The sequence below is a fragment of the Sceloporus occidentalis genome, unplaced genomic scaffold (genome assembly GCF_023333645.1).
Source record: "Sceloporus occidentalis isolate IW3139 unplaced genomic scaffold, rSceOcc1.0.p SCAF_31, whole genome shotgun sequence".
Taxonomy (NCBI): Eukaryota; Metazoa; Chordata; class Lepidosauria; order Squamata; family Phrynosomatidae; genus Sceloporus; species Sceloporus occidentalis.
The window spans coordinates 7,079,250-7,094,897 of NW_028317011.1; the positions used below are offsets into that span (position 1 = coordinate 7,079,250).

Here is a 15,648-nt window from a genome sequence, read left to right on the forward strand (position 1 = left end):
AACTGTATACACTTCCAATCAATATTAATAAACATAGCAACGTTGTGTGATTTGTGTTTCCTTCAATGTATTCCGTTCTTCGTTTAGAATTGACCAAGACTTAAAGTTGGGTGGAAGATTAAACAATGTTAGAAAATACTTCTGTACAGAATATATAGTGCATCAAAATAGGAAGCAGAATCCTTTTATTTAGCCCATTAAAACTCATGAAAATGTAATTTACACAACTTGACACCTTTAGTTTTACAACATCCTTTCATTATATTTTCACCTCACAAGCCAGAACAATGCAAATGTGGTAAAAACAAAAATATTTTATATTAAAATGAGATATAAATCCCTACCTCTCAATTTTAAATGCTACAATGTTAAGCCAATTATGGGATTCTATTTTTTTTTATATAAAAATGGCTAGAAAGGTGATAATGGGGGAAAAAAAACAAAAAAAACAAAAAACACAGTGAGCCCTCTCTGCTCTTTGCTTATAACGGCTTTTAAATAAGACTTAGTGATATTTCACATCGGTATTGGTTCATATTTAAAAATACCACAAAGTGAGTACAATGCATTAGACGATTAGCAAAGCAACAAAAACTAGTGTTAAATTGCTACAAGCAAAAAAAAACAACCCAAAAAGTTCAAATCCCCATAGATGCACAAAATGATTTGATTATAATTTTTGTAATATGCCATTACTTGTCAAATATACAGTATGCTACATATAAAATTGTTTCCATAATAAGCAATCATAATTTAGACTTGACAGAAAAAAATGGTCCCTTTTTTCCATGTTCATATTTATTCCTATCCAGAGGAACGCTCTCCTCACCAATGCAAGGGGCACTCCAGTTGTCACATGAATTTAATGGATATGATCGCCGAGTGGTCCCTTTCAATTTGTGTGGTGTCTCCTTTGTAAATGCAGAATCTCTTAATTTTCGTGGGGGAGATATGCCAGCTCATGCACTGAATGATTACATGATGTTAAAAGAAGTTGCTCCGAGCCACTGACTAGCAGATTCAAGTTGCCAATAGGTTTCCACAGGAACAGAGGGGAGTTGCGGCTCTGCTCCTTATCTTGAAGTATTTTATTTTAAGTTAAAGCATACGAAAGCGAGTTAAAATACATTAAATTGTTACGAGGGCTCGCTGGAGTGCCCATTTAACAAAGTAAAATAGGGTAAATGGAAATAAAGAAACTTTTTTTTAAAAAGTATTTTTTTTTTTTATTAGACAATATATCACAACATGGCTGAAATAAAAGATCGGTAAAAAATCAATGAAAGCTTTATAAAAAAAAAAATCAGGAAACAAATTTTCATTACTTCAGCCATCTTAAAACATTTACAATGTGTATTAAAACCCTGACACAGTAGAGTTTGTTTGTTTCTAGTAGGAAACTGTCTGTCGGACCACCACAATCATGGCACCTTAGAAATGTCTTCATATGGCATGCCTTCTACCTTTCGTCCTTTTAACGGACCCTGGGACAAAAAAAGAAGAAACTGATTAAACGCATAAATTTGGATGCATACATGTTTAAATCTTGAGTATAATACATACTGGTGTATAACTTTACATTCAATCTTGTAGGTGTGTAATATGCACAAATAACTCCAGCTTCACTGGTTATTTCGACAATCCCAAACATACACACATTTACTTATACATGTACACACTCACTCCATGCCACACATACACGCATCTACATTTATCACCCTACATTTGTTGGCTCAGCAGAAGGCTCATCCCTTGTGGTCCAGCAGTCGGTGAAGTGTCTGTGCTCCTGCTGCCTGGCAGTGCTCAATGATGTCATACACGGGCGCTCAGATGCGGTCATTGCACTGGGAACGAGAGAGCGTCGATGGAAAGGGCGCTCTTCACTATCCGAGACGATGGCTGCCCCTATCCTTTGGCGTTCCCTCGGTCTATGTGTGAGCACCAGAATATGACATCACTCCCCAGCGCTTAGACGCAAGCAGCGTGAGGAATTGCAACCATTCTACTTTGGTTTTGTTATTACCGTATCGGCTCGAATATAGGCCGCACTTTTCCCCCCCCACTTTAAGTCTTTAAAGTGGAGGTGCGGCCTATATTCGGGGTCTGACGCCCGGGACATGCAGTCCCAGGCGCCGGGGAGGCAGCGGGGTTAGGATACAGATCCCCGCAGCGGTGCAGGGGACCCGCATCCTTCTCTCTGATACGCTCAGACAGCCTCCCCTGCCAGCACTTCCCACGGGGGGTGTTGCCGGCACGGGAGGTTGTCTAAGCGGATCGTGCGGACGGTCACCGGCTGCGGAGGTTGTTTACCCGCATCGCCGCAGCCGGTGACCGTCCGCATGATGCGTTTTACCTCTGCCCCCAAGACTTACCATGTCCCCCGCAAGACACCTGGGAGTCTGCTCTGGTAAGTCGGGGAGGGGGGGGCAGAGTGGCAGCATATCTCGGAGGGGGGGGAGAAGGACAGTGGCAGCATATCTCGGGGGGGGACAGTGGCAGCATGTTTTTTTGGTGCTTTTTTAAAGAAAAAAACTTTTTCTTTAAAAAAAGCACCAAACTTTTAGGGTGCGGCCTATATACGGGGGTGGCCTATATCCGAGCCAATACGGTATTTACTCGGGTATAATGCGCACCTCTCTTGAGGTTTACTGAAACATGGGTAAACTGTGTGCAATATACCCAAAATGTTACATTATTTAGCAGAAATGGTAAGTACACAAGCACTATTTAGAGCAAAAGTATTTTGTAGACACAAGCCCAAAATCCCCAGAAGTATATACTTACGGAATCTATTACTATTGTAGCGGAAAAGCTCTTCTCATCGATGGAATCCAAAACACCAAAATTGCCCTTATAACCTCCATTTAAAACAAGAAGTCTTTTTCCTGAAAGCAAGAAAAATGCCCTGATACTGCAAACCAGTTATTTAGCCTGCTGCATCCACTGCGAGTCAGCTCAGCGCTAGAAATTAGCCACATTTATTATCGAGAAATATAATCATTGTTACTAAGAGACATTTCCAATCCCAAATTCTATAACCATAAAGACACCCCATAAACAAGGTCTATTGTAATTCTGAACATTACCCCATACAGACCGTGTAAAACTATACATTCTTTAAAAAAAAAAAGTAATGCTAGTTAAATAATTACGCAGAAAATAAAAGCTTATGGATAACGATACTGATACCTAGCGATCACCCAGCTTTTACATGGTAGTATAGTAACCTTGGTTAAAAATAAAAAAAATAAAAAAAGACAAAAAAGTCAACTGGAAAGTAGGTAGACAGAAGAGTGAAATCCGAGCGTCCCTCAAGCTATTTCAACTAAGTGGATGTAGGCACTCTGCCATCTAAGCCCACGAAGATGTAGTCAACCGCCAGTTGCTCAAGCGTTAAGCATGGAACACCTCGTTCCAACAACGAAAAAGGAAAATATAACACGCTGGCACTATTTCAAAGAAAAAAATGTACTTGCAATATATTGGTTAACAAAAAGGTAGCTAGTCTTATATTCCGGTTCATAGTCCTACAGTAAAAAAGGATCAGTAGCAAGTAGTAATCATAACAGCAGGTCAAACATGCCAAAACAGCAAAAAGAGAAACACGCTCAACGCGTGTGCCAGGGTGCTGGTTTTTTCCGGAAAAATACAACTTTGGCTTCTACTATGGAACCCAGTTTTTCATCATTATAGAAGCTCGATTTTCCTTAATTTTTTCCATGTGAAAATATTAACTAATCAAGGAAAGACAAACTTACCTGGTGCAGGAATAACAGTTTCCACGTGGGTCTGATCCAATTTAAGTCGATCCCCTGAATCAATAAGTTTTACAATGGCTGTATATTTGTTAATCACCTCCTAGAAAGAAAGGGGGGAAAAAAAAAACAACTAATATTTTAGTCGGCCTGTAAATCCTGAAGATGCACAAAAATAACCCTTCTGCTGTCACTCACCTACCTATAGTAAAACCCACACTCAAGTATCATTAACCTCATCAACAGATGCAGCGAAAGCCTTTAAAAGCATACATAGGCATCTGGCTCTCCGTAGACCTCCCAAAACTGGACCCGTATAACTTCCCACCCACTGATTCTAAGCCGCAGGAGGACCTTTACTCACCGCCGCATACTCACGCACATTCCAAATCTACTAGAGCAAAAGAAAGGAATAAAAGAAAATCCCATGGATAGGGAAGTATAACATTTAGGGAATGCTACGGTCGTGATATGTTAGGCATTTAGACGAGCAGTCACATCTCATACCTGAACTATAGCTTTTTTCTTGTGATATTTATCTCCCAGCCTCTTTGTTACAATTTTTACCACGATTTCCTAAAAAAATAAAAATAAAAAAAAAAAATAGGTAATTTTAAGTATTTATAATATTGTACTAATAAGATCCGTGAGACAACTAGTTTTTTAATGTGTGTATAATTATACACACACATTATATATATAAAAATTATATACACACACAAACTATATATATATATAGTGTCACAGCAGTTTTGAAAATGTATGGGTGTGTGTGTGTGTGTGTGTGTGTGTGTGTGTGTGTGTGTGTGTGTGTGTGTGTGTGTAGGATATTCCTATAAATGACAATTTAGCATTCATTCTTACAAAGAGAAAAATAAATGATTTGTCGGAATGTTAAATAATGTACTCCTGGATAATAAATACCCACCGATTACATTATTTTACAAATTTTTAATAAACGATAAAATAAAACAACCTGGTGATTGATAGCGGACTGAGACTTTTGGACCCTATTATATGACTTCATAACTGGAATGATAATTATATTGCCTATAAATAATGCGTTTACTTACTGGTTGTAGCCAATTATCCGTTCGTTCAGTTTTTTTCTTTTTTTCTTCCATCTATGAACAAACAACTTCTGGTCAATTTATGAAATGATTTTATGAGGTTAAAAGACACATCCACTGTTTAATGTCAGGGCTCGACAAATCCCGGGCGCCAGGTCGCCATGGCGACTCAGAATTTTGTCCTGGCGCCTAGGTGTTTGTCAGCCTGTGATCGCGGGGGGCGCTGCTGCTGCTGTCTGCCCACGAGTCTGGGCAGACAGCACAGCCACTCAGAGCCCGCCCCCGAGCCTGAGATCACTCCCACGGAGTGATCCTGTAGGCTGAAAACACAGGCAGGCAGCTTCAGGAAAGGGGGTTGAGTGTTGATTTGGTCCCCACACAAGTGTGGGGACCTGACCCAACACCCCCCTGCTGCCTGATTGCTCCATGAGAGCGACAGTGCAGCGTTAACCCCTTCAATGCGGCATTTAGGGGTTAATTCCTGTTTTGTAAGGGGCTCTGCTGCTGTTGATCTGCCTGGAAGTCCAGGCAGACCAGCAACAGCACAAACGAGCCCCCCACAAGCCCTTTGATGACTCCTGTAGGCATGGAAGCCTACAGCAGTCATCAGAGACTCCCCCCTGCAATGGCTGCTCTATAGACCAGCAGTTGCATCCCAGCTGCCAGAGGCAGCTTCAGAGACAGCGGGAGAGGGTTCTTTGGAGAGCAGCCCCAACCCTCCACTGCTGCCTGAGAGTGACGTTAACCCCTTCAATGCCACAATTGTGTATAACACATTTGTGGCATTGCAGGGGTTAACATTTGTCCCCACAAGCTTGTGGGGACTAAATATCAGTCAATGATGTGCTCCAATGGAACATCAGCATTGAAAGAGTTAAAAAAACAAACAAACAACAAAAACCAGCACTGACCTGAAAGTCCAGGGTGCTTCCAGGTCAAACGCTGTGAGTTTAGTAAGTGGGCTGATGATGATCCGATCACTCCTAACCAACTGTTAGTTTAAAAAAAAATCCTGGCTCCTAACTTTTTTAGCTGGCGCCTAGAATCACAACAAATTTGTCAAGCTCTGTTTAATGGAATAACTTTATACTCTGTCCATCAGCTGTTCTAAACCCATTCATATAACATTTATAGACGCAAATCGATTTGCTCAATATCAGCGTTGACGGTCCTTTATAAATAAATTGGAGTTCTGTGGCTGTGTCAAAGTAGCTGGTTTTTTTTTTTATTTAAGAACAACGATGACCATTATATTCCTCGTTCCGTATACACGATTACATGAGCATTCGCTGTTGCTCAGGATTAGTTGTGGTGTTATATTATTGACACAATGATAAAGTTACAAGATGACATTTATAGCTCCCCACCTCCATGATTTCATCCAGGGCGCATTTCTTCTTCTTCTCGGAGCCCTGGCTTTGGGAAGTGTCTTTCCGTTTCACAGATGCTGTTGCAGCAGACTTCAGCGCATTGGCCACAAGAGAGCTGGGGGGGAAAGCCAGATGCCAACAATTTATAAGATGTACTACCATGCTTTCTGAGAAATACGGAATACAGAATTCACACTAAGACGTAAATCAAAATTTCCCCCTCAGAGTAGTAAACTGTTTTTTGTTTTTTTTTAAAGAAAATGTTATGTTATTTTAACGCAAGATTGTTAGCTTTTGCATCTGTCCTCTTTACAGAGGAACCTCTGACACAACACCGGCATCTCTCTTTGTCAAGCAGACAGCATATAGCCAGATGGCAGTACTGCATAAAATAATCGTATTATAAGACATTGACCCACTAGTAACACTAGCGGGTAGCTGCAGGGTTATACGCAACTAGAAACACAGATATAAACGAACAGATAAATATATCACATATTTATGAATGCATTCAACGATCCGCTGGTTATCATCCATGAAAGAAGACCTCACCTTGACTTAGAAGTCGATGTGCCAGAAGTACTTGCTCCAATGATCAAATTAAAGGCGACTAGAAAATACATTAAAAAGTAGTGTCGGTATTGACGCAAGCAATGATAAATAATGTATCTTATGGTAAATTAAGACAAAAAAAATACCTTTCTCTTCTTCGCTTTCTCTAGTCAATTCTGTATAGACAGGGGCTTCCTAAAAATTGTAAACAGAGTACACGATTACAAAAATCCCATATAAACACCTTGTTTAACCCCTTAACCCCTTCGTGACAAAGGCTGATTTTACTTTTTGTACCCTTCGTGACAATGGCCTTTTTAACATTTCTGCGCTGCTCGTGTTTAGCTGTAATTTTCTTCTTTCCCGTTTACTGAACCCACACACATTAGATATTGTTTTTTTCAGGACAAGAAGGGCTTTCTTTAGATGACATTGTTTTGATTGTATCTTATTATTTACTACTAAAAAAAGTATAAAATATGGTGAAAAACTTAGAAAAAAATGACTGTTTCTAACTTTTAGTTGAAAAATCTTTTACTCATCTATAAAAGGTAATGAAAAAACCTGCTAAATAGATTCTACTATTTGTCCTGAGTTTAGAAATACCCAATGTTTTTATGTTTTTTTGCTTTTTTCTACCCATTATGGGGCAATAAGTACAGGTAGCGTTTTGCTATTTCAAAGCCATTTTTTCCAAATCTGGTAATTCTTCCCCCCATGTGCCATTTCGGGTATCTTTGAACCCGGCCAATGCAATTTACCCCATCAAGTCATATATTTTTGAAAACTAGACACCCCAGGGTATTTCAAATGCTAGTATTTTAACTCTTTCCATGCACCATATCTACCACCAGTCTTTGTCAAACTTTGTGGTAGTCATTTTTTTGCATTTGTTTTGCCACACACATTTTACTTCAGGTATGAATTAAAATGTTCTCGTTTATGTCACTATCACAAAACACCCCAATATGTGTTCAGCAACATCTCCTGAGCGCAGTGATACCCCACATGAATGATTTTGCCTGGCTGTTTGGGGGCAAAAGGGCCACATTTGGGGCATGCGCATTTTTCAATGTTGAACTTTGGCATTTGGGGATCCACTGCCCATGCCCTATTTGGTACATCTTTGAGCCGGGCCATTTCAGTGTGCCCAATAAACCCATATATTTTTGAAAACTAGACACCCCAGGGTATTTCAAATGCTAGTATTTTAACTCTTTCCATGCACCATATCTACCACCAGTCTTTGTCAAACTTTGTGGTAGTCATTTTTTTGCATTTGTTTTGCCACACACATTTTACTTCAGGTATGAATTAAAATGTTCTCGTTTATGTCACTATCACAAAACACCCCAATATGTGTTCAGCAACATCTCCTGAGTACAGTGATACCCCACATGAATGATTTTGCCTGGCTGTTTGGGGGCAAAAGGGCCACATTTGGGGCATGCGCATTTTTCAATGTTGAACTTTGGCATTTGGGGATCCACTGCCCATGCCCTATTTGGTACATCTTTGAGCCGGGCCATTTCAGTGTGCCCAACAAAACCATATATTTTTGAAAACTAGACACCCCAGGGTATTTTAAATGCTGGTATTTTAACTCTTTGCATGCACACATTTTACCACCAGCATTGTTTCAAAGTTTGCAGTAGTATTTTTGTGTGTGTATTTTTCCCACACACACCTACTTTATGTATGAATTTACAGCTCCTGGTATATGCCGCTGTCACACGACACCCCAATATGTGTTCAGCAACATCTCCTGAGTACAGTGATACCCCACATGCATGAATTTGTCATTTTTGGGGGGAACTAAAAGGCCACATTTGGTACGTGTGCATTTTTCTAATTGGAAATTAGATGTGTGGCCATCCTTCCCCCCGTGTTAATTGGGACCTTGTTGAACCTGGCCAATTCAATTTACCCCATCAAATCATACCTTTTTTAAAAGTAGACACCCCACGGGCATTTAATATGCCAGTATTTTAACTCTTTCCATGCGAGAATTGTTTTAAGCTAATATGCTAATTTTAGGACTTGCTCACAAAAATATATTTTTTATATATATATTTTATATTTTGTTGCCTTTTTTAAAAAAAAATTTTAAACATTTTTTTTTCAACTTGGAGGTTCCCCTGATAGTGACATCAGTGGGAAATGATTTTTACATTTTACTGTTTTTTTACTATTTTTTTCTAATTATTAATTTTATTTTATTTTTTAATTTTTTTTTTACTAATCACAATGTGATTAGAAAGCTGGGCTCCATTGACTTGCATGGTGAATGCAGTACCTGTATTCAACCTGCAAGTGGAGCCAGAGTTCTCTAGATGGTCTGGAGACCGTCTAGCGAGCTTTTAAAACTTGCTTGTTTCTCTTGCAGGGCGGCGGCCATCTTCCTTGATGGCGAAGATCACCGGCAGCTGCGGCTGTGACCGCTCTCCGGAGCGGTCACAGCCCACCGAAAGGTAAGTGTTTGGTGTCGCTGGATGCCTCCTGATCGAGGCATTCCAGCGACACCATTTAAGTTTAGGAGGCGATCGTTGATCGCCTCCTAAACGCTTTTAAAACGGGCGTCCGCCGCCATACAAAGTATGGCGGATGTTGACGCCCCGTGGAGGGGCCAGAGATGGCCCCTTCGTGCCGATCGCGGCGTTGCTGAATGCCTCGAGGTCGAGGCATTCAGCAACGCTTTTTGGGTGCAGAAAGCGAAAGTAGATCGCTTTCTGCACCCGTTTAAAGACGTGCCGGTCCTGGCACGTCAATTGTCGTAAAGCACATGCTTTTCCGTGTCGTGCCAGGACCGGCAATTGTCGTTAAGGGGTTAAGGACAATGGGTTGTCCTTAAGCCCATTAAAAACAATGCATTGTGAGTCCCTTTGTCGTGAAGGGGTTAACCTTACTTGAAGCACAATATGTGGGTCCTTGCTAATGCTAAGTGTAGGAGCTCCCACACACTATTGGAGCGAATCCCACAGTTTTGTAGTTAAGGTTATTCATGGACAGACTTCTGTTTAAGAACATCACAGAACTTTGGGGTTTTAACAATAAGGGTATTATTAATGCCCAAACCTGCTCTGTCTCTTTCATGCCTCTTTTAACTTGCTCCTCTATAAACTTTGCAGTCTTCTCCTCGTCATCCAGATCTTGCTTCTTCTTTTTCTCCAGCTCCTGTTGCCTGCGGATTGTTTCCGGGTCTCTGTCAACGTACTGGATATACCAGCCTTTTGGTGTCTCATCCACTTTACAGAAACCTAATGAATCAAAATGATCAAAAAAGGGTTAGTCAAGTGATTAAGACTGATAAAAAGCAAATACATAACCCATTTTAGGAGTGCATTGAGGAAGATCGGCAAACCTCAACCCAGATGTTTAATAATTAAATTAACATACATTTCAATACGGAATATGGAAGAGTTTCCATCTTTAATATATATATAACAAATTGCATCTAAATTAAGGCACAATGATCATCTGAGATCATTAGAAACCCTATAAATATTGTGAGAAATGGTATACGGTCTCACTAGGTTTGTGGCATTTATGAAGGGAAGGTGGGAAGATATTTTTGACATGCTTAGCATATTTGAACAAGAAAAGTATCTATGTTGACGATGGCAAAACAACAAAGTTAACATAATAGATAATTCAGTAACATAATGGGACTTTGGAATAAGCCAAGAAGCAGAGCTTTATGGCTACAAAACACCAGAAATGACACAAAGTACTATATAATGTGTCTTAAAAATAAAATTTATATATATATATATATATATATATATACACACACACACACACACACACACATATACAGTTTGAAAAGGCATTGGTAGATTTGTTTCATGTTAAAGGGATTATAGATTAAAATCTATACCTGTAGATGGACACTGATATGAAGAAGGAGATAACTAAACTCATTTTTATTACCACCAGAAGGGGGCAGATAGAAGCAAGAAGTTACACAGCTTGCGTTTGGATCCTGTACGACTCACACATACATTCGAAATGCGTCTGGGATCTTTGCCTTGTTGTTAGTTAAGAGACATTGTTCAATAAGAAAGATACTTTGCATCAAGCGTTACTCCTTATTATGTTTAAACCGGGAACCTGCCAAGGATTTCCGTTCATTACTTTTTTGTGGCCATTTAAGAAACAATAGACTTATTTAACCCCTTAATGACAATTGCCGGTCCTGGCACGGCACGGAAAAGCATGTGCTTTACGACAATTGACGTGCCAGGACCGGCACGTCTTTAAACGGGTGCAGAAAGCGATCTACTATCGCTTTCTGCACCCAAAAAGCGTTGCTGAATGCCTCGACCTCGAGGCATTCAGCAACGCCGCGATCGGCACGAAGGGGCCATCTCTGGCCCCTCCACGGGGCGTCAACATCCGCCATACTTTGTATGGCGGCGGACGCCCGTTTTAAAAGCGTTTAGGAGGCGATCGACGATCGCCTCCTAAACTTAAATGGTGTCGCTGGAATGCCTCGATCAGGAGGCATCCAGCGACACCAAACACTAACCTTTTGATGGGCTGTGACCGCTCCGGAGAGCGGTCACAGCCGCAGCTGCCGGCAATCTTCGCCATCAAGGAAGATGGCCGCCGTCCTGTAACAGGAACCACAAATTTTAAAAGTTCGCTAGATAGTCCAGACCATCTAGAGAACTTTGGCTCCACTTGCAGGTTGAATACAGGTACTGCATTCACCATGCAAGTCAATGGAGCCCAGCTTTCTAATCACAGTGTGATTAGTAAAAATAAATTATAAAATAAAATTAATAATAATTAGAAAAAAATAGTAAAAAAAGTAAAATTTAAAAATCATTTCCCACTGATGTCACTATCAGGGGAACCTCCAAGTTGAAAAAAAATGTTAAATTTTTTTTTAAAAAAAATAAAAAAAAAATATATATATATATATAAAAAATATATTTTTGTGAGCAACTCCTAAAATTAGCATATTAGCTTAAAACAATTCTCGCATGGAAAGAGTTAAAATACTGGCATATTAAATGCCCGTGGGGTGTCTACTTTTAAAAAATGTATGATTTGATGGGGTAAATTGAATGGGCCAGGTTCAACAACGTCCCAATTAACACGGGGGGAAGGATGGCCACACATCTTATTTCCAATTAGAAAAATGCACACGTACCAAATGTGGCCTTTTAGTTCCCCCAAAAAATGACACACCCATGCATGTGGGGTATCACTGCACTCAGGAGATGTTGCTGAACACATTATGGGGTGTCGTGTGACAGCGGCATATACCAGGAGCTGTAAATTCATACATAAAGTAGGTGTGTGTGGGAAAAATACACACACAAAAATATTACTGCAAACTTTGAAAAAATGCTGGTGGTAAAATATGTGCATGCAAAGAGTTAAAATACCAGCATTTAAAATACCCTGTGGTGTCTAGTTTTGAAAAATATATGGTTTTGTTGGGCACACTGAAATGGCCCGGCTCAAAGATGTACCAAATAGGGCATGGGCAGTGGATCCCAAATGCCAAAGTTCAACATTGAAAAAAGCGCATGCCCCAAATGTGGCCCTTTTGCCCCAAAACAGCCAGGCAAAATCATTCATGTGAGGTATCGCTGTACTCAGGAGATGTTGCTGAACACATATTGGGGTGTTTTGTGATAGTGACATATACGAGAACATTTTAATTCATACCTGAATTAAAATGTGTGTGGAAAACCAAATGCAAAAAAATGACTACCACAAAGTTTGACAAAGACTGGTGGTAGATATGGTGCATGGAAATAGTTAAAATACTAGCATTTGGAATACCCTGGGCTGTCTAGTTTTCAAAAATATATGACTTGATGGGGTAAATTGCATTGGCCGGGTTCAAAGATACCCGAAATGGCACATGGGGGGAAGAATTACCAGATTTGGAAAAAATGGCTTTGAAATAGCAAAACGCTACCTGTACTTATTGCCCCATAATGGGTAGAAAAAAGCAAAAAAACATAAAAACATTGGGTATTTCTAAACTCAGGACAAATAGTAGAATCTATTTAGCAGGTTTTTTCATTACCTTTTATAGATGAGTAAAAGATTTTTCAACTAAAAGTTAGAAACAGTCATTTTTTTCTAAATTTTTCACCATATTTTATAATTTTTTTAATAGTAAATAATATGATACAATCAAAACAATGTCATCTAAAGAAAGCCCTTCTTGTCCTGAAAAAAACAATATCTAATGTGTGTGGGTTCAGTAAACGGGAAAGAAGAAAATTACAGCTAAACACAAGCAGCGCAGAAATGTTAAAAAGGCCATTGTCACAAAGGGTACAAAAAGTAAAATCAGCCTTTGTCTCGAAGGGGTTAAACTATTTAGTTGGAAGAAACGTCTTATAATGAAAAATAAAGACTGAATTGAATTGGTTTGCCCAGATCAAGATTATGTCAGTCGTACTGTGAATCATTGGTTCCGATGATCAGAGACATTACACATCCATAATAAAAAGGGTGAGATTGGGCTTTAACTATGAAGAGCGCACATCGATGAATTAGAGTGTGGTTATGGAGTAAACACGCATGATGAAGCACGTTGAGGTATATACGGCTATTCTGTAATAATCGAGATAACGTAGGAAACCAGCGACAGGTCTGCTAAATCTTCAAGCCAACTGATGACACAGGACTTCGTCAACGGGAAAATCAATTTCAACAATAACTGCCCGATGGGGAAAATCTATGGATTTCCACAAACTCTTGTAACAATAGTTTCCACCAACCTTCTCTGCCCAGCCATTTTGTGAAGTCCGTCAACGTCTCCCATTGAGTAGAGTTCATGTGTACATGCTCTCGGTGACTGATGTATTCATTGTAGACAATATTATTGTGAACCCTTTTGGTACCTGAAAGAAAAGCAAGAAATGTAACCCACCAAGTCATTGAACATATCGAGGACCAGATAGAAAGAAAGCTACTCACCGAACCGTCTTCTAAGCAGTTCGAGAAATTCTGTACGAAACTCGCTGTTAAAATTAAAAAAAAAAAAAGTAACGAGAAAATAACGTTTTCAGAAGAAAAACATATCCCTACATATTTTGTGGTAGTGGTATAAAGTTGTTTTTCTAGCAGTAACTGTTTTAGTAAAGAACTGAGAAGAATTATCATGAGATGAGCCTTGGAATGACTGAACTTAATATTTGAAAACATGACAGTCTATTGATAGATATTGTTCTAAAAAGGCAATCAGTGGGTTTGTTTCAGTATCCCACCCTTAACTGTTAAAAGAAATCAAACAAATTGCTTACTCGGAAAAATAATCCATAAATTGCTGGGGATTTTCAGACGCAAGCAGCAGCTGTCTCTGATGGGACTCTGACATACAGTGACACTTGAAGCCATTCTTAAAAAGAAGAGACGATGGAAAACTCATTAACAATCATCATCATAATAACAATGGGGTCAATCGTGGAAACATCAACACCCTGGAAGCGCATCACCGATACATTCACATATTCAACAATAAAAACCTCCGATGTATTAGCAATGCAATCATTTAACAATTGAGCAAGAGCCATGTATAATGCATTATTTAACGTGTGACGAGACTTTGGGGAAATCTCACAAATGTAACTATACATTATACGGGGCCAGCTAAACTCATCATGTAAAGTAAAGTCAAGGGAGTCTATTTACTAACGAGAGAGTCAGTTCCTTGACTCTGCATAATGCATAGTTACAAAGTGAAATTTCTTCAGTCTCCACACATATTTAACTATCCACCACACAGGGCCAGTTCAGCCCTTCTAGCTGGAGAACTCTACCAGCGTCGGCCCTTCATAATGAATAGTGAAGCGAGAGAGTTCCTTTAGTTAATAGAGCCCAATACATACGCAAAGGCTTTAACATATCCTTTACTATATGGCTCTTTGGCTGTAAACGGGTGTAACGGTGTCATTCTGATTACATTTCCAATAAATATAACATGCAGCCCATGTTTGTGTGATTCCCTCTCTTGTGCGTGAGCACTATATGATCTGCAAACAAGAGACTTGTGTGCAATCTGACAGGTCTTTTTCGGGATACTCCGTGCCAGTGTCACGTTAAATCCGGTAAACCAAATCCCGGATGCTCTCACCTATTATGTTTCCCCACTTGATCAGATGCCTAAGCTAGCCGACGCGCCATCGGTCTATATCAGCAGAGATTTCCCAGCACAGCTGTGCCCAGAGAACTCCCCTCTGCTCCCATTGTTATTTATCGTTCCGTATAGCGCCATCATATTCCGTAGCGCTGTACAAGGAGTAGCCCGAACATAACAAGTCGTATATATGTAACATGTGACCCCTCACCTCGTCCCGGCACTGCTTCTGACACATCTGACAGTACCATCGCAACTTCTGGAGCCCTTTGGACTTGATACGATTAGCGATCGCCTTGGGAGTAAGAAAATCCGCCTTCCCCATGATGAAAACCCCACAGCTCCTCACCGGCCCTCAGTCGCAGGAAGCGGCACGCGACGCGTGACTTCACGACGCATTCTACGCCGTCATTGTAGAGTTCTATACGCAGGAGACACATCTAACCCGTCACAACCGTGACCCTGTTTTGGGAGACAACTGCATTCATGTCTGTAAACCATATCGGCAATCTCAGTTAGTGGTATTGTCTCTAGTGCTTATAACTCAGAACTTGCCCTTAATAGATTTACTCTGTTATGAAACTAGCCTTGCAGTATTAAGCATACGCTTTTAATGAATTTGCCTCATTCATAGAAGATGCGTTTTGCATCTTGTAGTTCTGCAGAATACGGTGAAATATGCTCGCTCCAGTAATAAACCCTTTCGACGCCTCTAAGTTTCCCTAACGGGCAGCTATCATTCAGCATAAAGAGAAGATTTATAATGGGGTACTACATAGAGGCACCGAGTC

At 40.0% G+C, this 15,648-nt stretch overlaps 1 protein-coding gene across 1 annotated transcript; it reads right to left on the reverse strand.

Annotated features, from left to right (window-relative positions):
- Positions 1–1,421: 1,421 nt before the first annotated feature.
- On the reverse strand, positions 1,422–15,182 carry LOC149298793 (DNA/RNA-binding protein KIN17-like). Its single transcript, XM_089487094.1, has 13 exons — positions 15,069–15,182; positions 14,025–14,119; positions 13,699–13,742; positions 13,500–13,622; positions 9,823–10,004; positions 6,894–6,942; positions 6,748–6,805; positions 6,193–6,310; positions 4,829–4,879; positions 4,263–4,331; positions 3,759–3,858; positions 2,785–2,885; positions 1,422–1,484 (listed from the first exon to the last, which is right to left on the reverse strand). The coding sequence occupies exons 1-13, from the start codon at positions 15,180–15,182 to the stop codon at positions 1,422–1,424; spliced, it is 1,167 nt and encodes a 388-aa protein (XP_089343220.1).
- Positions 15,183–15,648: the final 466 nt, after the last annotated feature.